The sequence below is a fragment of the Cariama cristata genome, unplaced genomic scaffold (genome assembly GCF_000690535.1).
Source record: "Cariama cristata isolate BGI_N322 unplaced genomic scaffold, ASM69053v1 scaffold22629, whole genome shotgun sequence".
Classification (NCBI taxonomy): Eukaryota; Metazoa; Chordata; class Aves; order Cariamiformes; family Cariamidae; genus Cariama; species Cariama cristata.
Genome location: NW_009634403.1, coordinates 70625 through 97615, shown reverse-complemented (window position 1 = coordinate 97615; position 26991 = coordinate 70625). Strand labels below are relative to the sequence as shown.

The following is a 26991-nucleotide window of genomic DNA, read 5'->3' as shown; positions in this document are numbered from 1 at the left end:
GTGTAAATTATGCCATTTTAATGATTTAGGAATATCATATCGTATTGCCTTGCTGAAGAGCTGGTTTAGCACATTCTGCATTCTAAAACTAGAATTTAAACAAGTTAATACTGTAGAGCTGCAGAGCATTTGTATTTGAGGGAAAATCTCTACTCTAGAACTCTGGAAGTAGATAAAAGCTGTATTTCCTAGATTGCCTACATTAAATAAATTATGACTGGAAATAGTTTTGATTTATTTTCTGAGGGGAGCTTCAGAAAGCTCATTACGTACACATGTATTGCAAAACCAATTAATTTTTATAATATCTTCTTGGCGTTGTTTAAGCTAACATTTAGAATTGCTGCGTTGGCATACAGTGCTGTAGGAAATACACTTTTTAACAAGTGCTTAGCTGGTCAAGCTACAGCATCAGTTCCCTTGTGATTTGTCTAGTTTTTCATGTGTTAAATTGTCTTGTCTAGAGCATATTTTCAAAATGAGAGAATTAGCATGAGTTAGTTTATGATTAGACAAATGGTTCAGCAAGCCTGGAACCGCTGACTCACGTCAGGGACTAGTCAAAAACAGACCATACTGTGACAATCTCCTTAAAGCTGCCTTGAATCAGATACAGAAAGGAATGTCTTCACCTATCTGGTAGTGACAGCTGCAATAATAATAATAATAATAATAATAATAATAATAATAGATTGTGTGCTGTCTTTCCTGTAAAAATTAAGTATGTTCCAATAGAGAATAAGAGTTGACAAGAGTCCTTTCTGTTCTGGATATTTTTGATCAGCCATGGTACTAGACACAGGTAGCTGAAGGATTAGTAGGTGCCACTCAACTCCGTTCTTGTATGTGACTTGTTCAAGAATGTTTTGTCCTGAGAGACAGAAGATGAGAAAACTGAAATGGAATGTGTTTATATTAATTCTAAACTATATGAAATTAAATTACTTGGAACTGAAGTCTAGCAGTTTATCATAGCCCATTTTCAGTTTAACGTTTGTCATTTTTTTGTGGGAATTTTTTGTAAATCCTTTATGCAAGGAAATATTTTTTATATAAATGATCCACTGAAAGCAGAATGACTGACTTTGCAATCTGAGATCTTAAAATTCATTTGCAATTAGGTTTTATAAAAGTGCTTGTGTCACAAATTATTTAACATATTAAAAATGGAACAACACCCAATATTCAAGTATGTTCAGGAAGTTCCAAATTTAGCTAGTTAATTTATTTCAAAAACTAATTTGCACATGGTAACAGCTTCTTTCCAGATTAATGTTTCATTCTTTTAAAGGAAATCTGATTTTATGCTTATAATCCAATTCTACATTTAATACATACAATTTTTAAGGACAACATCCTGAAATTGTGCTTATAACTTGTTGTTTTAATATGTATTATTCATATAGCAATATGACTGACAAACCATATCTCCTTTTATTAGGAACCAACCTTTTATTTAGAACCAACATACGAGAAGGATTATCAGCACATGGAAGTAGTTGATGCTAAGGTCTCTGGCCAATCCGAGAACCTTTATGATTTTACAGAAAAGAATGTATGTGAGAAAGTGAAGCGTTCTGCAGCAATAAGGAGATCCATTGACAAGAAAAAATTAGAATCATCTATGAAGTGGAGGAATACTGGGCTTTCTTCTTCCCACAGATAAGTAGTTATCTTTATAATTCAATTTTCCTCTAGATCTCTCTAAATTGTGCTAATGATTGGACTGCGTGTTATAGATTTGCATTATTATCTTAAGTTAGGAGCAATAAAACAGAATTTACTACGTGTTAATTTCTAAGAAGAGAGTATGGATTACCGAAGAGATTTTTCAGTTTTCTTCTGTCATGCAACAACTTTGATGATACAACATTTCCACAGCAAGGCAGAAAAATACCTTGCAACCATCTGCAGTACTGGTTCTCCAGGATTGTGATATCATATTTTTGGTGTAAAATGCCCTTTAAAGAAAGACAGACTAGACAATCTAATCTAAAGCATACTTTCTGAGGGAGGCAAAAGGGGTCCAGGAGGGAAAATGAGGATGACTCTTACTTATACTACCAATTTTTAATGATTTCATATTATATGAGCCACTTTTCTAGCTCTGCTTAGCAACAGTCTTCACTAATGAGATTATCTCAAAGTTTGGACTAGCAAAAATAGAGTATACGTATATTGGATATTGTTGGATTTGTCTTCTGAAATCAGAACTCTGTTCTGATTTCATGTTTCCTCATTTTGTGTTAAGGGAGGAAGAAGAATATGTGAAGGAAAGGCTTTGGTTGCCATCCTACAAAAAAAAGTCAGTATCTTCTCAAGTCTGCCAATATGACATGTTGCAAAAAAACATTTTAAGAGATTTTGGATGTGACCTACAGTCATCAGTTAAAAAAATGTGTTTTTCCAGGGACAAGATCTTATCTTTTTTCACGCTCATTGTTAGAGTCTAGATGTAGTGAAATTGGCTATAATCATGAGTAGTATTCTCTTTTATTGCTGTGACTGTGATAGAATGACCAGCGCAGGCTTGACAGGACATTTTGTTTTCACAGCATTGTAAATTAGGGACAAAAAAAGCACCAGAGATTGTGCCTAACTAGGCCTAGGAGTCTTCTTGGAATATGAGGAAAGCAAGCTATATTGTATTCAGAATGATCAAAGCTATGGAACAGCTCAGTGTGTGGAAGAACTAGGCAGACTAGAACTCTTCTGCCTGGAAAAAAGGTGACTGGGGGACAATAAGACAGATACAGAAAATCGTGACTGGAGATGGTAAATAGAGAACAGATAGTCACTATCTGTTCTAATACAAGAATAAAGGGCATCAAATGAAAATGAGCCAGTGAGACCAGTTCAGAACAAAGGGAGAGACTTCTTCATACAGCACATGGCTAAGCTCTCACATTCTTTGTCACAGGATGGTAGAGGCCATTTGTTTATGTGAGTTCAAAAAGCAACAGACACATTCATGGAAGAAAAATCCATCCAAAATTGTTAATGCAAGGATGATCGGGAGTTCCCTGATTCACCATTTCCTGAAGAATATTCTGGAAAAAATAATTTCTGTGTTCTTCCATTGTTCTTCTACTGTTACCTAGATAGCTGCTATTGGTCATGGTTGGAGATGGTATCTTAGGATAAATGCACCTGTAGTCTGTCTGCATATACTCATTCTTTGTTCTTGTATCACATACAGGTCAACATAATATAATTTTTCTAATATTCCACTATATAATTAGTCAGTTAAGACATAGCTTACTTTCTTTTTAATGAAGTTTATTATGTAGGTCCATAGGCTCATATGTACTGACTCACTATTTGTCCAAGCATACCTTTTTGGTTCTATGTATATATATAATAATTTTTTTTTTAATAAAACCAAATATTTTAGTGACAAGGCGGCAAGAAAAGATACTGAAGAAGAAGGGAAAAGTATTACTGTGTCTCTGAAGATCAAAAAGAAAGCCACTGGCATTTCTTCAGAATCTATTAAAATACAACCAGGTTCAAAATGGTATGTGTTACTTATTTTTCTTTCTTCAATTTTTTTTTTTTATTTTCCATATCTACAGTAATTATCACTATACTTAGAATTCGGTAATGTCAATTATATTTTTCTAATTCTGTTATTAGGCAGCATTTTCATACCTGTTTAAAATGTGTTTGTTCATATTAGTTTATAGCTGTTTAAAATGGGTGATGCTGTTTATTTATTTTTAGTAAAACATCAAGCAGGTTTGAAGATGTTAGTGAAACTTCCTCAGAGACTGAGGAAGATGAAGAACAGCCTGTACGTCATCAGGAAGCAAACACCGATTTGCCATCAGAATACTGGGGGATTCAGAAACTTGCGAAATATTTAAAGGTAAATAAGAAGTGTTGATAAATTTTTTTTTAAAAAAAGCTACTCTTTACCTTCTACCTCTGAGGACACCAGACCAGCTCCTCATCCTTTCCACCTTCCATGTATTTTAGAATAGCCCTGCTATCTCATGTGTTCGAATCCTGGAACTGTGGACTTTCCTATTATGCACCCATTTCTCTTGCATTTTTTTATCTGTTATTTTTGGCTTATATAGACCCTCAGATTAAATGTCTGTTCGGTGCTATTTAAAACTTAAGATGGTGTAATTTCTTTATTAATTATTGGGTTTCTGTTTTGCTTTTTGGGTGAAGCCTTCCAAGATATTTCTTTATGTGGATAATAACTTTCAAGAGTTTTTATTAAAACTGAATACTTGCCTAAAGTCTTTCATCAACGATGATTAATGCATGACTGAAGTAATTCTAATGTGGTCTTGTGTCTGGATTGATGCTGTTAGTGGACAAGAAAATGTATGATAAACAGGCATCCTCTAAAACAAAAAAAAAGGTTTTTTACACAGACTTGTTGAAAATTTTTTGGAACGTATAAATATAGATGTTTAGAATTCTGTGTGTGTCTGAAACGCGTAAAAAGACCAACAACCCTCTACTATTCTGGAAGACTCTAGAACTAATTATGTTTTTCCCTCGCAAGAAATTCCTTTACAAGTTTGTACTGGAATTTATGTACTGTAAGTTACTAATAAAAGCAGTGATTTATTTGGTTTTCTGAGTACAGCTACACATCTGACTGATAAAATGATGGTGCTGGCATTTGGTACAGCAGAAATGCTTGTGAGAAATAAGCAAAGCTTTGGCTCTTTCCAGTCCTTTAACCATTGTAGAAGAGTTTAAACAGTTTTCAGTGCACTCAGACTGCTTGTTCTCAGTTTGTATATGTGGGACCTATGCTAGTGGTTGTAGCCAAAGAGACACAGAAAAGCATGGATAATACAAGTCTTTCTACAATTCTTTGTGCCTTATCTTTTCTAGGTTGGACACCTATATTCTTACCATTTGTCTGTGCTCAAATAACTCTTTGCAAGTATAATCTGGTGTAACATTCAGCACGCAACTTCTTCAGCTATCCGCTAATGCTGAACACACAATATATGTATTTTGCATGATACAATTGTTTCTATTTTCATATAATTGCAGTTCAAGGTGGTGTTTTCAAATCTTTCAGTCTACTAATACCTTGCTTCTGTCCGTCTGACGGACTACCTCTTTGTACTTTTCTGAGAGCTCAGAGAAATAACCATGCTATGTTTTAGTAAAGACCCAAGGTCCTCCTGGAGAGGATACTTGGAATTCATTATGGTTGATGAACTCCCAGAAATCTTTTCATTGGCCCATTTATGGACCACCCTCTTTACTGACAAGGCTCTTCTCTCCTGCTTGCATAATTCTCAAACTCCCTTTCCTCTCTAGATCCTTCATATAGTCATGCTTAGATTTTAGTATTGGACTTGATTCAATGCTGAAACATATCTACACTTGAATGAAACTATTCTGAATGAAGAGTGAGAATGGGAAATAGGAAAATATATTTTTTGTGATCCTCTGTTTTAGAAGTGGGTATGTTTTGTTCCATCTGTCAACAAGCAAAATTACTTAATAGCGTAGAACTAAAAAAAGAAAGGGGAGCATTTTTGATCAAATTGTGAATACCTGTTAAGAAGTGTTTATAATACAAAATTTCATAATATGAAAAAAAAAATCAAATGTATACTTGCTTATTCATGCACACCCAAGTCTTCCAATAGTTCTTTAAATTAGATATAAATTCAACAAAGTAGTTGAAGATATACTTAAAATAGTTCTCTGTTGATTCTTAGCTACGTAAAGTAAGAAATCCCTAGTGTCAGATAAAGCTGAAAAGAGATGCCTCAGTGCCATACCACAGACAGTGGTTGAAATGTTTTATTGATGGAGTGCTACTTTAGCTTGCAGATGGAATTCATTCTAATTCAACTATAAATACTGCACTTCTGGCCAGACTTAGGAGATTTTTTGGCATTTTTGTTGTTCATGTAGGCAAGTGTTCATGACACATGCAACGTAAGAGAATATAAATTTGTGACTGTGATATATAAGTATCTACAAGCATATTTATATAGAAGCATAAATTTCAGAGGGCTTGTGTGTCTTCAAAGGTTGTATACATCGTTTGCACATCTTAAAAATTTAATAAAATGCCTTAATAGATGTTTGAGATACCAAGTTAGAAAAGATAATATTTTTATAGGTGCAACCATTTTTTGAATGTCTGCTAAAGTAAATGTGAATCACAATTCAGCAAGACTCTATAAAAGATCAATTTGCAAACACAAAACTTCCATAACACCTGAAAGATACCTAGTTTTTATACTAAGGTTAGATTGTCATTAAAACGTAAAAAGACGGTTGTTTCCTGTGTAAAGCAAACTTGCTAGATCCTGTGGATTGCACCTGTAGGCTCTGTATTTGTATACTTCTTCATGGAGAGAAAATTCCAGTGCAGGGGAAATTCCCTTCTGACTTTTTGCCCTTCTCCATTCCCCCTCCTTTCTTTTGTTGGAATTGCTCCACTGGGAAGCAGCTGCTTCTGTGGTTTGGCTTCTTGACCTACCTTCAGGATTCGCAGGGCTGTGAGACAGAAGGTAGAGCATGTGTGCTCTTGCCATATCTCCCTATCAACTTAAGAACAAGCAGCAAAGGTAGATCAGTGAGCTTGGTGACGGCATTGTGTTAGGCATCTTTTGGGGCTAGAGTAGATAAAATTGGAATGAAGTCCTCTGTTGATGTTAACAGTGAGATTCACTCAGGAGAGCCTGCTTCAGATTTCATATTATTTATTGAAGTAGTGTTTGTCAAGTATTAGATTTCCAGAGGAATGACTACATTTTACATGTGAAAATTTTAGGAATATGGTGAAGCGGTCACATTTTACAATGATCTTTTTACTAGAAATGGGCACCATCAGGTAGAAACACAGAATCTTCTTTGCAGCAGAGCTAGGGCTGTTCACTGAAAAAAAAAGGAGAATAAAGGTGAGAGCTGGGCACAGTGCTTTGTGCTGCCTGCTGTTGAGCACTGATTATTGCCAGTTTTAAGATAAAATGAAGATGTTGGGAGGTGAATTGGGGCTGGTGACTGCACCAGGAATAACTGCAATCTCCAGAATAAGCCCTTGTGCTGCTTCGTTTTGGTTCCCTCTAAGGGTGTGATTTATATATACACCTATGCCAGGGTGAGCTCTGGATAGAATTCCGCAAGACCATGTCAGTTACAGAATTCTTCCTTCAGTTGCTTACCTGGAAAGTCATTCTACGTAATTCGAATGAACTCATTCCTAGAACAGCATTGTGTTTCTTTTCTACTTTGGAATCACAGGTGGAGAGACCTGCTGTCTCTCCCCAGCTGTTTGCATCTTGTGGCAGGTCAAGGAGCTGGGGAAAGGCTACGGTACTGCACAGGAGCTAGGGAGGGTGTGCCCTGAGTATGGCCTTGAACACCAGCTCCCAGGTGCCCATGTGCCTTGGTGCTGCATAGCAGTGGGTGGCTGGGAAGGGAGGGTATCTGTCAAATGACTCTGAAATCTCATTCACTGGACAAGGAAAAGTTTGAAAGAACTGCAGGGTACACGGGGCGTATTTAGGTCTGCTCCACAGCTGCATTTTGGCAGAATCTTTGGAAGACTGCCGTGTTCAAGCAATGTTTCTGTAGCTGACAGGAGGCCTCTCTGTGTTGGGCTTACATTACATAAAGATGGCAGACAGACCAGGGAGGCAGGAATATGCAGCAATACTCTGGTCTTTGCTTGTTCCCTTTTTTTTCTCTCCAGTTCCCTCTAAAAGTCCTTATTTCTAGGCAATTGGGTCAAGGAAATTAAAGGCTTATAAGATCAAAGCTATGGGTTTAGTTCTTACAGTGCACATGTTGCAGTGACTACTGACTGGGCAAGACCTACTGCCCACCACTTCCACTTCCCCTTTGCAATGTGAGCAGAGCTGAACCAGGAGGATGTAATGTGGCTGCTGCACCGCAGGCAGAGTTTATTTCCTCTTCTCAGGAAGCTCAAATCTATCAGTTAGGGAAACGCAACTGTGTATTGGCTTGCAGGAAGGAACAGTGGATCCCCAGCTAAGCTCTTTGAACGTGGAGGGCACTAGCATTCTTGGGGAAGAAAGGTACAGGTTAGAAATGCAGAACATCAAACAGACAGTGAAATGATGCAGGAAGGTTCTGCCAGGAGCTAAGAAGCAGAATCTGAAATGAGAGGTTCATGTAGATATTGTTGATAAACAGTATGGGATAGTTTTTCCCCAGGAAGACAGGGGGACATCTGGAGATTGGAATTTAGGGGCTTGGGGCAAACCAGGGTGCAGGAAATCCATGTATGCATGAAGGATAGGAATATGGACAGGGAAGGTCCAAACTATTACAGAAGCAGGGAGCCTATTTCAGAACATTTGAGGATCAAATCTTAAATGACAGCTGCGGGTGTGCATGGAGTTCCTTTGCACTCTATATGCAAGGTTTGCAATGGGACATTTCTCTACTTGGAGAGGAAGAAGGAGGCAGTCGACAACTGCTTGCACACTTCCCTACTATGCTTTAATATAAAGTCAGTCACAGTTTATCTGTAAGATGAGACTTTTCATACCTGAGGTCTAAGGTTTTAGATACCTGAAAAATAGATAACTTCCTCATAAAATTTTGTGATAGAAAACATCTAGCCTTTCAGAATAAATTATTACTTTCTTGTGCAAATGAAAATTGTGTAGCAGTCTCAGCCTTCCTGTGGTTTAACAGGTGGTGTATATGGCAACTCTTTTATATAAACCAATTATAAATTTATGGTCCTTGCAAAGACATTGATGTGGCTTATAGATCTTTCTCAAAATTCTTATGAAATAGAGGATAGATGCAGTATTTTTTAACTGCATAATGGAAAACTATAGCTTGCTTAAGTTATAATGGTAATTGGAAATGTTCCAAATTATTAAGATTATGCTAGTACTCATTATAAAAATTTAAATCAGCTTCATAAACTATGCATGGAGTAAGAAATTGATTGTATTTTGGAATTAGCAGAAAAGCAAATCTGTTTCATTGTAAAATGCAGAGCCTCGAAAGAGACATGAACGTATTAGCCTAAGGAATAAAATGGGTCTGCAAATACTAACTCATGTAAAGTGAAACTAGACCAAAAAGTAATTTTAAATTTTGTAAGACAAGAAAAAATAGTATCAGTGTTGCAGGGTACCCACTAAAGTACCAATTGCTTGTTTACTTATTTTGCACACTGTAATAGTGCTCAAAAGTTTTGTGGTAGTCATAGAAAAAGTCTCTGGTGTTTATGGATATTCCTGAACAGCAAACTGCACAGAGAACTGCAAATACAAATTTTGAGGAACTAAATCTCTGTTTCTTGACTGTGCTTCCATTTTCCCAGGAAGAGTTAGTGGTGCGTAGAACTTTACAACTATAGTTGGATATTTAGATGATTAACACAGAATATGAATTTGGTCAGATATATAACCAACTTAGAAATTATTTTTTTTGCAAAATTATCAAAGAAGTTTATCTGTAATCTTGAAATCTGGCCCTAGATGTGGAATAAATGTAAATATTAGAATCTAATAGCAGGAGTAGAAGTATCTAATCTTTGTAGGAAATACATTGCACATTATATTATTTTTTCCGCAATCTGTGGATAAGAGTTAACTATTTTTTCTTTGTAATATCATATTAGCAAGACTTGTATGGGATTATATTTTAGCTATTAAATACAAAATAAGCGCATGTAAGTGCATATAAAATATTTTTGTATATAAAATAATTTTGCCACTGTGTAGTGCATATTTTCAGGACTGACCAACTTTGCAGATAATTTACCTGACCTTAGTAGTAGAGTGTCTAACAATAAATTTTTTCTCTTATGAAAGTATCTGGTGGCGTAAGATGAAGGAGGTTATTCAACTGAACTGAAAGATCAAGATGAAAAATAAATTTTGCTGTAGTTTGGCTAAGTGGTAGACTGTTATTTTTCAGAAAATACCAAATGTATGAGACATAATCATGTGCTACCTGCTAGTGTTTCTAGGCACATGTTTGGCTAACCTGTCATCCTTCATATCACTCTCTTTTCCACTGTTCATGAACATCTCTTGTTCCCATCTTCCAGTGTTAACCAAGAGGGTTTTTAAAAATTTCAGTAAAGAATGTGATTACTGAAAAAAAAATAAATAAAAATATGGGAAAACTGCATTTTGTAGTCAAGATACGTATTTTTCAAGAACCTAACCAGTGCTGATCATGAAAAAGAAATATTTTATGATAAATTTACTGGGTAAGAAATATTGGCAAATGGTGAACTCTCAAATTATTATTATAATTGGCAACTCTGAAGCACTGGCATAGCTCTCTCCTCAAAATACTGTACAATCATTCCTCATCACAAGAAACATAAAATTCATAACAGCCAGTTGATTTTTGACCATTGACACCGACTCTGATGAATTTCTGTGTAGTGGAGGTTTAACTAATGTTCTGAGGGTCACCCATTCCTAAGAGTTTCGTAGCTGATGAGATGAAAGACAAGATAGAAATAAAGAAAAAAATAGCAAAAAAGTACAATTCAACAAAAAATAAGAAAGAAGAGATGGTATGTCAAAAATTAAGGGCTGAGGAAAAGAATGTAAAATAACTGATGTTTGATCCTCCTCTTTCTGCAGGATTGTATTGTATTGTAAAAGCAGGTATTTAAATTAATGAGCTACTGTTTTGACACCATTACTACTTTACCTCTGAAATAATTGCAAATTGCCACAGCTATCTCAATTTAACTTAAGGCTTTATAATGATGAAGCAGATAATCAAATTGTTGACTTTCATAAAGAATTAGAACATGATGGTGTCTGAAAGCTACCAAGAGTTTTAAGAAGTAAGAACAGCATTCTTTATTGGTTTTAAGTGTTCCACATTGGATCTAGGCTCAATTTAACCACGGCTTACTATACATACAATTATTTCAGAAGCATGCCTGTGCTTCAGCCCTGTACTTCAGCCATGTCTTCATCTATATTTGTTTTTCATAAGGTCTCACTAAGCTCAGTTTTTAGGATTGTTTTATTTCTTCAGAGAACATTTGTCTTTTATTTTTTTGATAAACTATTGGTATCATTTTGTTTTTCTTGCAAAATCTTTTTTGGCTGGTTTCAAATGACGCTGCTTTTTCTGTCTGCTCAGTGCTTATGAAGCTTCAACAGCATGCAAGCTCTCCAGGAGTCTATGTAGGTATAGGTCCTTCCTAGTTCAACCTCATTAAATTTTCTCCACAGATTCACTTCCACTGGTTTCCCAAATGAGTTGAATCCATAAAAATAAAATAGCTGTAATCACATTAAGGCTTTCATTCTCTTTGTGAGCCAAGTGCTAGGCAAAACCGAAATTGCTTAAGCAGGTCTGACACTGTCACACAAGGTCAGTAGTACATCTGTGTTATGGGCAGTATATGTCACATCTCCAAGTCTACAGTCAGGATTTGCAAGTATCAATGTTAAATTAAAAAACAGTAGTACTGTTTGTGTAGGTGTTTTTTTTTTCTAATTTAATCATAGACAATTTTCTCTTTCTCATTCAATCCTCATTTCCTGCTAATTTCTGCATGCTCTTTTAAAAAATTTATATGCTTTATTTTCCTCAGATGAAGTGGCCACAGGGAGGGAGGGAGCTGTATTCTTGTACTAGCGCCAAGACATAAAAATCAATACCTAGATTGCGATTCATCTCACCTAGCTCTAAATGTAAACAGAGTAGGTGTTTGTAGCTGAGCTGGGCATTCAAGGCTACCTTTATGATCAGTGGAAAAAACAGGCACTTTAAGGATGTGATTCATCTGATATTTTAAGCATGTAATTCAGAGTGAGATGGATCATGTTTTCAACTTCATTGTTGACTTGATCTCAGTTAACAGGAACGTAGGATGGCTATAGATGACTTGGTTTTAATTATCAGGAATGTAGGATAGCTGTAGATGAATTTAGTGAATTTAGACGGATGACTCCCATCCCCACAGTCTTGTACATTTGAAATCATCAGTGAGTGTAATGTGAAGTAGTCTTTTGAAGACCTACTCTTATTTGAGATTCTTTATGTATTTAGAAATAGGGGTTTGCATGCTTTCTGACCTTTTTTCCTTGGAGTACTTTGTAAAGATCAGCCTTTTGGTAACAGCCTTAGAAGCTAATTGGCAGTCCCTCAGTTAATAGGAGAATTAATTGATGGGCATCTGCTAGTTACCTATGCTCTAACCTTGGCCTAGCCAGCTTGGCGACTGTGCTTGAGCTTTGTTTACATAGACAATATGCGTGTGATCAGGACCCTATAGGTTTATCTTGCTTCTAGTTCTTCAGAAGAGTTTCAGCAGACCAGACCTACTGGCTTTGCACAGTTCTTTACTTTCTTATCACCATATGCTGCACTGTCTTTGGAGCTCCGCTGCGAGTGGGCTGCAAAATATCCTCACGTTTTTAGGATGGTTCTTCTGACACTATGTTGGTGAACAAAGAGAGAGCCTGTCTGGATTCTGGAGAAAAGCAAGAGTAAACAAACATCTGGAAGGAATTTGCAAGAATTAGCTGACCAAAAACGCAGCAACATGTGAAGATTTTGTGATATCTGACTGACATTGATGTTGTCTGAGCAATCAGAAAAGGAATGTAAAAAATCCAGTAATTTCTACACAGATGCAAAGGACTTATCTACATTCTGGTCACTAAAACATACATTTGTCCTTTCTTTGCAAAATCATGTGAATCTAAGTTACTCACTGTTCTCAGAAACAGCATTTTTGTTCTCTTTATCCAAGAATCACTTTTGAGTTTGTATCTTAGCCTTCTGAGTTACTTTGGTCTATATTAGCCCACCTAGCTGTTCTCACCTATCTGTACTGGTACATAATACATCTGAAAGCTTGTTTGTTCTTCTTGCAAAACAAATTTTAGCCATATTTGGTAGTTTTCCTGAAAGAACATTTTCTGTTCACTTGGTATCTTTTAGCTAGTTGATATCTTTTAGGAGGGAGATTGCATAGGCAGCATAAAGGGCATCTTTATGGGATGGGATGGAGTTGAGAGGGAAGCATAGCTCAAGGACATCGTGACCCCTAAATGTTCACTGCTTATGTCAAAGTGACATTTTGAAGGCCATTGAAGGATTACTGTAGGGTAAGTTTGTCTCAAGGGCTTGTGATTCATGTAGCATCACATATGACTTCAGCCAGACTGAAGGCAGAAAGGGAGGAAAGAAGGTAGATAAAGACTGATGTCAGGTGGAAGCCTATATAAAAAAATATTTGCAGTAACTGGACTCAAATATTTAAATTTAAGGAGGTAGGCCACTTACAACAGGACAGTATAGGACTGCAGCAGTTTTAGACTAAACAAAGCTAGTCCTGAATGCCATGGCCTGATTCCGTTAAACTTGTCAAAAGGGCTTTTTACTGACCTTGCAGAGGTTTTCAAGTCTGCAACCAGCTTTGTCCAGGACACACAGTATCCAGGTACTTGTATAAAATCAATCATCTCAGAATGAAATGTCTGAACATAACTCTGATCAACCTGCCAGAGCTGAAGGCATTATATTGTTTGTCTAGGCACTATAGACTCATGACAGTATACGGTATTCAGGCTTACCAACAATACAGGTATCCTGTCAGCACTGATGTCCTCTATGCCTGAAGAAGACAGAAATGCTGAAGACTTGGGTGTGGTGCACACGCTGTAATCTATCTTTGGGTCCATGGTATCCTCCAGGCTCTGAGTTATTAGGGAGAGACTAGTCTTTTTATATACATAGTTACTATCACTTAGAGCAGGCAGCAAGATGGAATATGAATATCTTCTTTAAAGTCACAATTGAAGATGTTTTGTCAAGCTGTGAGTGGTATTGACCATGTTTCTGATGCTCACCAGGCAGACTGAGTGTACATATGATAACGTTGCACACTGCTATTACGGTTACTATGACAATGGAGTTCCCACCCCAAAACCATTTCTAGAGGGAGTTGTCTGTCATTTTGACCACAGATGTAGCTATGCAGAAAGCTTTACATTTCAGTACCGGAGAGCATTGAATGAAACAACTCTCCTATTGTGTGTGACTTACCAAGTGTGTAAGTCTCTGTTCTTCAGAGCAACCTCTTCTGAAAGTGGGGAGAGGACAGGACAGTGACCAAGATTCAGTATGTCATGATCCAAACAAACAAGTAAACAATCTTTCTTCAGTTGAGGCTGAAGAAATGTGTGGCTTGTCACTTTCAAGAACATGGCCCTATCACCAAGTATGCTGAGGTAAATCAGGGACTTCTGTCTGTTCAGGGACTCTATCTGTGTTGGTGATAGTGGGAGCTGAAGGCAGTGTACTGCTGGAGAGATAAGATGGTACTAAGGAGGGTGGCTTCGCTTACAGAGAATGGTGAAAGGTCATGGTTGGTCATTAAGTAAAGCAATTTGCATATGCTAAAAGGGTCTGTCATGGTGGGCAGAGGAAGTCTAGGATAGTTGCTGAAGCTGAGTTCATTCATGCTGGAGTGTTACTGGCAGACTGTGGTGTGAGTTGGAGACAATCTAAGACTTACTCTGTAAATATGGTTACCTCAAGACACTTTGCTGGATGAGCTGAGGTCTGAACTCTGGTATGGCTACCAAAGGTACTACAGGTGGCCTGTGGTAACTAAAACCTAAGCCAGAGCTAAAACTCAGAATGATCTCAGTGCTCACACATTCTCTTGAATGGTGACATTTTGCAGCAACAGTAGTTTCTGATGGATCGATTAGGTTAAGTCCCAAATTAACATCTGTTGCAGTGATCTGATCTAGAAATCACAGTGAGATTGTGGATTTGTTGTGCACATTACAATTGTTCTGTTTTTCTCTCCAAATTTATCTAGGATTGAAAAGAGTGTGGTCCATTGTCTTTGCAAAATTGTCCAGATGCAGCCGGGGAACAAATACTCTCACAAACGAGAAGATAAACTTGCACTGTTAAGATATTACATACTACCTTGGCCAGGTTTTCTGTGGTTTTGGGGTCAGCATTTCACTTGTCTCCAAGTTTGAGGTTTGAGAAGCTACTGGGAAAAACATTCTACTATTCATAGTCCAAGTAGAAGTTCATATGTTTGTGCATGAACTACATTGACTCTTAACCTCCTTTATAGTAGAATCCAATTACTATGAAGCAGAAAAGGAAAGCTAACAGAATGGATACATATCTTGGGAGAGTTTTCAAGAGGGAATCAGCAGTTGCCTAACAAACTCTTCTGGTTCAATCAGGAAATAATAGACTTATTCTTTTGTTTGGAAACTCATTTCAATTTCACAAAATATAGTGACAATTTAAACTCACTCACTATGTTTGGACCATAACATATGTATCACTTCTGCTGCTGTGAAGGGTCAGGGTCAAGGTATTAAGCTGCAACTAAAACTCTGCAGCTTCTGTGCATGGTTTTAGTCCAATGTGAACAATTTGGATTTTGTGATTTTGTGATGCCTGTGATTTTCCACTGGCTTTACTAATATTAATCTGTATGGTTTACATACTGCCAGGCTGTAGCCAAAGAACGTCAGAAAATTCAGAAAGTGGGGCAGGGAGTTATTCCATAACTCAGTTACACTTGTCCATAACTCATCTCTTAACAAGTTGCAGCTTGTATGTTTTATAAACTAAAATCAAAAATTGGAACTAGTATTTAAACCAAAACAAAACTCAGAGTGTTTAGAGGTTGACTAGCATAGAAAAATTGCCTTACTGAAGCATATGATACGTATTATACTGCAATACTTAGTCTTTCATTAAACTTTATAAAAATTTATTTAATTTTTGACGTATTTCCCAGCAGAAAATTACAAAATGGTCCATAATTTGAGAGAGTCAAGTTCAACAGAAAATCAAAAAGTCACAAAGGTGTAAATTAAGAACTTTGTTTCATACTTTACTACTTATGTTGGCTTTCTTGTTTTACAACAGTGGCAATATTTCAATATTTTGGGCTGGGATTCCACTTTAAAAATGTTTTTGTTCTAGGAGTTTTTTCATTCCATTAATGAATTTTAATTGAGTAATTTCTGGTGTAACAGTAAAAGTTTCTATAATTTGACCTACTTTCTTTTGGATATCACATAAAACTATTTTGTTTGTTTAGTATTTTCTAAAATTATATTGACTTGGTATGTTTGCTATTAATTTTGTCAAGTATATTGTAATTGCCATTCAGATTATATATACTCATAATCAAAATATTATTATTATATATAAGAATGACATAACTGCCCACAAACAGCAATTTTCTTTCCTGTTATTCAGTCGCAGGCTTACTGTCAAAAACATGCACATTAAGGTATCTATCCAGGACTTACTTAATACAGTAAATAAAATGAACTTTTACTATGGCAAAATAAATTTCAGCTATAGGTCTAAACAGAAAAAAAAAATCCTTGACATTGCCATGCAAAGTAAAAGAATATTTCATTTTGTGGTTGCATTCAGTCATATTCACTCTAAATCCAAATACACATTAAATAAATTAATAAACTCCAAATAGGTACCATATTTATAGAGATGTTTGTGAGCCAAAAGCTGTATAATTTTCTTTTTATTTAATCTTGCTTTCTCTCAGGAAACTGAAATGCACTATAACTTTATTGTAATGTTTATATTTTTCCATGCGTGTATGTACGATTTACTACAAATGGGGCAACACATTTGGAATCGTCATCTTTATAGTCTTGTTAGTACTTTTATTACTGTACTCCAATACTGCCTTTAGGTTTCAGTTGAAAGTGGGGAGCAAAGATACTGGGACAAGGCATCTGGCCAGTAGCAGGCAGGAATTTTGTCAGAGGATTCAAGGACCACTAGTATCCTGAATCCAGGTATGATGCCTTTCTCAAAAACCATCCTTTCTCTAGTGTCAATTGTTACAATTCTAAACTTTGATACAGGTTTCTGCTGTAGAAAGATCAGTCAAAGTGGTGTAATTATGCCACATGTGATGTAAGAGGGTTCAAGCAAAAGGAATACGGTAATGCATGCCATAAAGTGGACTGTACCAGGTTAGATATTCCATAGGTCTCCTGTACAGCTCCTGTACAGTCTCAACTATCTGAAAAGCTAATGTTTCCGCCTCCTGGCAGATCATCTGCAAAAACTTTAATGGTGCTTACCCTTTCCAGAGATTACTCTAGAGAAATTTTGAGTCTTTCTTTCCTAGCCTACTGAACTGAGATCGTAGTTTCAAAATTTAAAGCTTTGTATTGACTAGGAAGGGTTTTAATTAGGATGGGACATGTGATATTAAAATCTTAAGCCTGTATATTTTATTATCTATTAACTGTACCTGTTATCTTATTATCTATTACGGATCAATCCTCTTTTTTTTTAAAGAGGAGAAGGAGATATCTAATAAAAAAAATTTAATGTTTACAAAATTTCATGGTAATAAAAAGTCACAAAAAATAAATAATATATAATAGGGTTAGAGCAGAATGCAGGAGGTCATTTACTCCATCTGCTTGCCTCCAAAACAGCATCAATTCTTTGTGTGTCTTCTAGACAAATATTTCTGTAACTTTTCTTTCCTGTGATGGATATTTCATAACTGCTGTAAGCAATGTGTTCCAAAATTCAAATATTCTTACCATTAAAAAAGTTTTTCTAATACCTAGCGTAAATCAGCCCTGATGCCATTTAACCCCATTATTTCTTGTCTTACCCACAGTGGACCTGGAGTACAGATGATTATCTTTGTAGCTGTTCTTTAAACCACCTTCTTAATCTCTAGATTAAGCAGCTCCAGTTCTTTCCATTTTTCTGTGTAGATCATACTTTTAAGATATTTTGCTCTCCTCCTCTGATGTTCTTCAAGTTGGTCAGTACCTTTTTTGAAGTATGACACCTAGAATGAACGTAGTACTTTTAAACTGTGGTTCTATCAATGCCAAACTGAAGAAGGATGAATTCTTCTATCTTACAGGTTACAAATCTGGTTATAGGTCTCCCTGTGAAGTTTGCGTTTTTGTCTGACAACCGTGTGATATTGATAGGTAATATCTATGTTGTGTTCTATTGTTAACACCAGATTTTTTTCTGCAATTCTTCAAACTAATCATGGTCTTTGGCATCAGCCAATTCTCTCAATACCATAGAGTGGATTCCATTAAGCTTGGCTAGTATGAAAACATCTAAGTACTTACTGACTAGTTATGTCCTTAGCATAAGCAGTGTTTACTACATCATCATTGACGTTAAGTATACATTACTAGAACATAGTAAAGACTAATACATAAAAAAGACCCATTAATGCTTTTAGCTTTCTTGGTTTCATTTGTTGAAAGCTTGCTGTCAGCTAAAAGGTTTTTTCCTCTTGATTATTACGCAAGTATCGAACAAAACTTTTGTGTCCCTTGGTGGTTGTATTTTAGTTTGTGTCTTTATATGCTTGTGTTATTATTTTATTTTCATTCTTAGTTATTTGATCTTGTCCTCACTCTCTGTACTTTTCCAGAGTTTCAGCCAACTGAAGAGCTCATGATTTTACCTGATTAATCTCTTTCTACACTTCCTGTTCTTCATCCTCAATGTTTTGCTCTTGTGCTCATTATGTAATTTTTTGAAGGCACTGGTGACTCTTCCTCTTCCCTTCTTTCCCATTACATCATGCCTTCTGGTTTCCTGAATTTATAAACCAACAGCAGATTAATTTCTGGCCTCCTGCTAGCTTTTATTTAATTGCTATTTGATACACTGCCATTTAAAAACATTGTTACACCTGTGTAACATCCTGGGCACCCAACCTTCAAACTGCCCTGACTTACGTTGGGAATCAAGAGGATTTCAGCTACTTTATAAGCTAATGGCTGCAAAATAAGAACAAAGTCATGTTTGCCAGTTCTTTTCACAGTAAAAATTCATTTAACAAACTTACAGAGAAAAAAGTGAGCTGCTTAAGAATATTAAAATATGTCTCTGCAGCTAATTTTGTTTTTTTCCTTCCACTGGAACTCACTTGTGACTTAAGAAGCTCTAGGATGACCTTCAATACTATTTTTACCAAGTATTAGCACCAGTAGATAAGTGGGTAGCTGTTTTCTGCCACTACTGTTGTTGAGGAGCCACCATAACTTGAGATTATAGAATCAGAATGGTTTGTGTTGGAGGGGACCTTTAAAGATCTTCTAGATCTAACTGCCCTGCCATTTTACAGGACATCTTTTACTAGAACTTTGAGCAGTGTGTCTTAGACATGCTGTATTTGAATGCGTTTCTGCCAGAAGGTGTCAGAAGGTACTTGAATACTTTGGAGGCAATATCAAGCATTCCCTGAGATCATGAGGAAGAATTTCTGAAGGCCCAAGGATATTTAAATGCAGAAAGATAGGACACTAAGCAAGCCAGTGAAAAGGGTCCTGAATACAGCCAGAAGTTTATGCATCTTCCATCTTGTTGTGCATTCAGAATGGACTGATGCATGTACTCATATTTGGAGAAACATTGCCAAATAAGGATGTTTCTAGTATAGTGGTGACTAAACTTGTAAGGTTGGACTCACAGATGCCAAATTTATATACAATCTTATCATCGTCTAAAACAGCTACCTTTGTATACATACATTAAAAGTTTTAACTATATCAATCTGTGCATTATTGTATTAAAAATGTGGTCTGTTAAACACCTCAAAAATAAAAGCAAAAGACAGGCTTTGCTACACATTCTTTATAGTTCTGTAATTCTCAGTTGAGAGCTCTGAGTATCATAATAGAGACATTACACATACATTGCACAGAAGATGTTCTACTGATAGTGTAGCAGTGATAGTGTTTTATTTTCATTTAATTTGTGGATATATACGTTATACCACTATATAGGAAGAGAGGCACATTTTAAACTAAATCTGTGTTTAATTTCAAGCCTTAAAATTGATCGTTGATCTGCCAGTAGTTTATTTTGCATCCAACATATCAGATTTCAAATGGTATAAGAACATGATGCAGATTTTATGTTAACTTAATGGAGACGTAACTATTTCCATGCATGTTAAAATCTGTGCTGTAAGTACTGCAAGATTCACTGTAATGATAACTTCAAGAAACAAAAAATAATTGTTGAAACCATCAGTAATATTTCTTATTTTGTAGAACTGATGCTTCAGTACATATGAAAGATATTTTATTGTGGTTTTACTGTAAAAACATTTAAAGTGGTGTGTACGTTTTTGATGCTGAAAAAATAAAATGCATGTATATACTTTATATACAGTTCTATTTTTTATTTAATATAAGAGAATTAAAAGTTGTTTATTTTTTAAAAACCTAGTCCATGTTAGATGTTATATGGCAACCATTATGCATGCAAGGTAGGTGAATTATGGATTACTATGTTATGTATAAGTGTAGTTTCATTGTAGAAGAAGCAGTCCTCAAAAAAAGAGCCGTCACTTGTCCCGTTAGTGATATACTGCTTACATTTATGAAAATAATAAAAATACAAGTTTTCTCTTTAAACACCTGTTGCAAAATTTTTATAATACAAAGCAATTGTTATCTAATTGTTATCTATGCAGTTATCTATTGTTACAAGAAATTTAAGTACAAATTATCTATGAATTGCCATCCATATACACTTTATTGATTAGCAAAGTAGTTGCCTGATGTCAGTTACTGATCTGAAACTTTATAAAGTGTTTTTCTCCCGTTCCTTTTGGGTGTATTTTCTCACTTGCAATTCTCTACTACATTTATGGTATCTATTCAAAAGCATGTTAAATTTAAAGACTTTTTTACTGTATTTGTCTTACTGTTTCTGTTTACATTTAAGAAATATGCTGCAAAAGTTCTGGTTTTGTGAGATCTACTTGTTTCATATTGGCAAACATTACTCAGTTTTTCAATATTCTGTATTTCAGTCTGATGTGCACAATTTAGCAAAGTGTTTCCCTCTGGAAAGGGTTGGCTCAAAGTCCTTTACAGTTTCAAAACTGTCATTTGAAAGAGTTGGGCTTGAGCAGCACAGTTCAGATCTGGATGGGAGCCAAAGCTTCGCTGGAATTCAGAGACATGTGGGAGGTGGATACTATGGTTTGATTTACTAGGTGCTCTAAGTTGTAACTCCCACATTAGCACTGGCTGGCATTGCTCATGCCCTCCAGCTTCTGTTGCAGCTACATGGTAGCTCAGCCCTCCTAATTTCTGTGCATCTGGGTTCATCCCTGATTTGATTAATTGTAAATCTATATTACAGGTTCAAAAGAATCCATTGTTATCATATGTTTTAACTTTCTGCATACCATAGGGTGTATTCTTTGATCTTTTTCTTGCTTTTAGTCTGGTAGCTGTGAGTGAAATAGAGCTTATCTTTTAGAAAAACATCCAGTCTTGACTGAAAAATTTCCACTGCTGGAAGACTTACCATGACTCTAAGTAATTTCTTCCAAAGAATAATTAACTACACAATGGAAAACTTGCACTTTACTCCTGATCTAAATTTTAGTACCTTTAACTTCAGATCATCAGACCTCTGTGCTAGACTGGAGAGCTCTCTGTGAACACGTTCCTATTCCTCATAGATTTATTTATTCACTGTGAATAAATCATACCTTAATTTACATTTTTAATAAGCTGAATAGTGCTTCTCATGTCTGTCTTAATGCAACTATTTTCCAGGCTTATGATAATTTTTGTTTCTCTTCTTTGAATCGTCTCCATATTTTCTCTTTCCTTCTAGAACTGTGAAAGGGAAAGTTAGACACAGAATTTCAGTAGTAGTACTTTCACAAGTGCCTTAGAAGACATAATACCCATGTTCCTATCCTGTACTTTCAATTACACATCCCAAAATTCACCCTTTTAATCAAATGTTACACTGTAATCTCAAATTCATATTCAACATCCCAAGTCTTTTTATATGCTCTGGTTTCCAGGATAGAACTCCTACATTGAGCTATATCCTGCTTTCATTATTCGTAAATGTATGACCTTACATTTAGACATAAAAGAAACTGTATTGGGCAGATCAAAAGATCAGTGATCGGGTTGGAAGTTTTCTGTGGTTAAAGCTCATCTTTTGCCCTCCAGATGTCCTGACCTCTGATTTCCACAAATGTGGGAAACTTGACTGCATAACTTATAGTAGTGTGAAACCCTGTTCATATTCTACCAAGGCAGAAGAGACCCAGGACCATAAATGAATGCCCAGGGCAAAGTAAGAACAAGGCAAACACACAGCTTTCTAATACTTTCCAAGCTGCCACTTGTTTTTAGCTCAAGGAGTTGAAAATTGAATATTGATTATTTTTACTGACCTTCAATGAAAACTTTTAACTTTCACCGAATCCTTTCACAACTAGTTCCACTAGTCAGTTACCTCATTTGAAGAACCAACTCCTTTATTTATTTTTAACCTGAATCCTATTATACCTCATTATTAAAAGAGATTGTATCTTTATTAAAAGAGACATTCGACAGCCAATCCCCATCTATCATGCTCAATGCCATTCCTAACATTGTAGACCTCTATCTAACTCCTTCAGGCATCCCTCTTCTATACTAAAAAAACCCTTGGATTATCTTTGCTGCTCTCCTCTGAAAATTTTCCAGTGCTATAGTAACCTTCCTGAAACTGCGCCTGCAGTACTGCATGAAGTTTTTAAGGTGTATGTGAACCATGGGTTTATACTGTGGTATAGTGACATTCTCTGTTTACTGTTTTTTCCGAATAAGTTCTGCTATTCCATTTGTTTTTTGATTGCCATCTACCCTAACCTCAAGATATCATTTCTAATTTTTAATGGTCAGCTGAAAAGCTATCATTTCATCTGTGGAGTTAGGATTGTTTTTTCTGGTGTGCATCACTTCTCATTTTCGCATTTGCTGTTTTATTGCCCTCTTAAAGTTTTTTAGCAGTTTGTCACAACTGGCCTTGAATTATAATATCATCAGCAAACTTTGTCACTAACTAGTCCTTCTATTTTTCAGGGTGTTTATGAGTATGTTGCGTTGCATAACTTCAACACAGATCCATGGAACTCACTAAATCACATCCCTTTATTGAGCTGAATTTTTGCTCCTATCCTCAGTTTCCTATTCTTTAGCCATTTTTTTCAATCCATGCAATGACTTTTCCTCTTATAATGTAGTGGCTTAGTTTCTTTAAAAGCTGTCAGGGAGGGACTTTTGTCAAAATCCTTATGGCATCCAGTTAGACATATCAGCTAGATTACCATTGCCGCAAACTTGGTGAGTTTTGTAAGGTAGGACTTCCCTTAACAGATCCATGATGACTCTAAGTATATAATATTGTTGCGAGAATATCGTATTTAGACAGATGTCTGCTAAATCTGTTCTTTATTACAGTCTACCAGTTTGTACAGCACAGATCTTTGGCTAAAAGGCCTTGGATAATCCTTGAACTCTTTTCAAAATTAACATAACATTTGTTCTTTCCCAGGACATTGGTAACAGGGCAGTTTGAAGTGAGAGGATACAAACCACTTCTACTGACTCAACTGTTTTACCCTGTTTCCTTTATAACTCAATTGAATATTATCTAATAATGGCAATTTGTTATTGTTTACAATGTCAGGGTTTTTTTATAAAAGCTTTCTGCAGTGGCCTCAGTTTCAGAAAAATCCTCTGAAATGTCCACAATGGAAGATTCCTGTTGGAATCTCTTTGGTTTCTTCCAGAGTGAATACCAATGCAGAGAAAGTGGGTAACTTCTCTGAAATATCTGTATCTTCACTGTGTGTTCTTTTACTGCCTGCAAACACTCATATAAAACTCACAGTACTTGATTGCCTAATTTACTAGTCCATTTACAGCAAGCCATATTAGTCATTTGTCACCTGTGCTATTCACTCTCACTTCAATCTTTATACCATTTGCAGACTTTATCAATAATTCCATTTCTTACTATGTCTACATTATTTAACACCATAGAATCAAAATAATGTAAAGTGTTTCTTCTTTAGTAGTCGTTGTAATAGTACTAGTGGAAGAGATTAAGTTTTATATTAAACGCACTTTACACATTTGTTAATTATTTGCTTTATTTTAGGGAGGTAATCCAACAGCTACTGTAATTGCATTGTGTTCAATGAGAGATTTCAATTTGGCTCAAGAAACTTGTCAGCTGGCCATCAGAGACATTGGATGTCTTGAAGTGTTAGTTAATTTACTCGATACAGAAGAAATTAAATGTCAGGTAAGTAGCTTTGTCGAATAAAGCAGTGAATAAGCCTTTTCTATTAGAATATTTTTTCAATTTTCAAAGTTATATGGTATAAAGAAAATGGATTTCTGTCTTTTCTCATTTCTGTATTTTCTCGATTTCAATGATTTTTTAGAAAAAATAGATTTCTTTGACTTTCACTTTGCTTCTTTTCTTCTGATTCAATTGAAAAGATAAAATGTTTTAGATAAACCAGCATTTTAAATAATTATTCTGTTTATGTATATGTAATTAATGTTTTAACTTCTGTTATCTTCCATTATTTAGATTGGTTCATTAAAAGTCCTGAGGGAAATTAGTCAAAATACACTGATCAGACATGCGATTGCAGATCTTGGGGGCTTACAGATCATGGTGAAAATATTGGACTCTCCAGATAAAGATTTAAAATGTTTGGCAGCTGAAACAATTGCTAATGTTGCTAGATTTGGACAAGCACGAAGGACAGTAAGGCGGCATGGAGGTATCAAGAGATTGGTAAGCAGACATTAAAATTTGTACCCTTGTCATATGCATATTTTTGTCAAAAAATACATTGTGTTGTATACATGATTCTTGTGGTAGTGTTTACCATCGTTAAAAATCAGTATAATATCAAACTTCCCTGTCAGTAATTTAAAAAACGGATTTTTTTAGGTTGGGCTGTTGGAATATGTTTCAGTGGGATCAACCAGTTTAACACCATACCAAACAAAAGATACTGAAATAGCACGCTGTGGGGCTTTGGCACTCTGGAGCTGCAGCAAAAGCACCAAAAATAAAGAAGCAATCCGTAAAGCTGGTGGCATTCCGTTATTAGCCAGATGGCTGAAATGTTCACATGCAAACATGTTAACCCCAGTAGTGGGGACACTACAAGAATGTGCCTCAGAGGTAAGTAATATAGCTAAGTTATTTCTAATCATTGAAACAATTGGCTACTAAAAGGAAGCATTACATTTGACTGTCACTTAGAACCAGGGCACTTATCCCATCAGGAAGTAGATGCTTTGTGTGGTCAAAATATTTTTGAGAGGTTCACAGCTTGTAATGATGTAGAGACCATATATTTTTTATTTAAAAGGCTAGGAGTAGTTTGTGAAAGAAAATACATAGAAATGAAATCCATAATCAGTTTAATATTTTTCTCATTTTTTTCCATCATACTTGACAAATTTGGCAACTTAAGATGCTATATTCTGGTTAATTGGTACATTTAAATTCTACAAAGCTAACCTATAGGTGTGGCCAAGAAGATCCAATGCAGTGCAGGGAAGAGTGGTTTACAATGTCCTTGTGAATTGCATAAGATAGTGTCTGATTGATTGCAAAAAGAAGAAAGGAATATATGTGATTTTTCTACAGATTTCCTTGGCAGATTTCACAACTTTGAGTATATTCTGTTTTTAAATTTGAATACAAGTGTTTTTTGCCATTGCCATATAAGATGAATGGTTATTTCTCCATTTGTGGAATCATATTTGAAATTAAGGTGCATTGCACTTAAGGTCAAAAATTTACATGTTAGCTTGGTGAATTTGAGACATGGAAGACAATGATTATTCAAAAGATTTTATGTTATAAACACTTTGTATTTTCAAAATTAGCTTCTTGAACTACACAAGTTTATGTGTCCTCCACGAGACAGCAACTGGGCAGATTCTAGCTTCAGTAAGTCTATATTGAAAAGGTGAAGTTTTTGAGGATTTCTTACCTGGCCAAATTTGAAAATACATCTAAATACATCTCTTATACAGATGTTTCCCCTTTTGAATAATGGTTCCCTGTTACAATGTCTGTAGGTTAAAATTTGGAAGAAAAGATGACAAAAATTTTTTAATTCTCAGAACATGTTTTTCTAACCTTGTTCTAGGAATAGGTCTGTTGTTTTGGCTGCTGTCTCTCGATAAAGTGAATGGGTACTTCTTGATCCCATTCTGAAGCATCATTTTCTTCCTTGACTCTGAGCAGGGAGTCTGGAAACCTTTCAGAATATTCTGAATTATGTTTAAGCCAGGTGGCTACAAAATAGGCATTGCAGCACCTGCTTTTACAGGTGATTTGAAGAGCACTGCAGAGAATGTATGTATTTGATTAACTTTGAGAACATCAATAGTATTTTCAAGGCAATGCAGATGACTTATGCTTAAAATAAAGTACAAGACTTCTCAGTATCAAAGCCTAGAATGGTGGTACTGTATTGTTATTGTGACTAGTGTTATTAACTGTTAATATACAGGATTTAAAAGATGCAGTTTATCTTTTTAGCCAAGTTACAGACTTGCAATAAGAACAGAAGGAATGATTGAGAACCTTGTGAAAAATCTGAGTAGTGAACATGAGGAGCTTCAGATGCATTGTGCAAGTGCCATATTTAAGGTAATTATATTATTATAATCAGTAGATCAGAGCCAGGATTAGCCCTTTGGTTTTAGGTGTTTGTCAGTTTTAATGTTTCTTAGTTTTACTGTTTCTCTAACGTGTAAGAAAGAAATGACTTTATAAAAATGTTGATGGTCTTTGGATAATTCTTTTAAGAATATTTTAGCTGCATATTTAGTATTGTAATTAAGTTCCTACTTGCTCTTCTTCTGTGCAAGCCCTAAAATGCGCAGGTAACCAATGGAGTGAGGTGGGGCGTACTGTGCAAAGAGCTGCTTTGGTTTTTTTATGTGTGGTTGCCTGCAAGATGGACAATATGACAGTATAAGTACTGCTGCATATAGAGTAGCGGTTTACTGTCAAACTCTCTTAGTGAGTTGTTAGTACATTCAGATACCTTAATAAAATATGTTTTCTTCTGTATTAGCTTTTACTAGTTACAACATAATACACCTAGCTTTTGAAGACATTATTTTACACATTTTA

At 35.6% G+C, this 26991-nt stretch overlaps 1 protein-coding gene across 1 annotated transcript in view; it reads left to right on the top strand.

Annotated features, from left to right (window-relative positions):
- Positions 1–26991, top strand: part of ARMC4 (armadillo repeat containing 4) — an 87254-nt gene that overhangs the window by 7393 nt on the left and 52870 nt on the right. The window contains exons 7-12 of the mRNA XM_009707150.1: positions 1442–1629; positions 3724–3868; positions 23971–24117; positions 24412–24621; positions 24781–25017; positions 26392–26502. Coding sequence (XP_009705452.1) covers positions 1442–1629; positions 3724–3868; positions 23971–24117; positions 24412–24621; positions 24781–25017; positions 26392–26502 — 1038 coding nt within the window. The remainder of the gene's footprint in view (positions 1–1441; positions 1630–3723; positions 3869–23970; positions 24118–24411; positions 24622–24780; positions 25018–26391; positions 26503–26991) is intronic.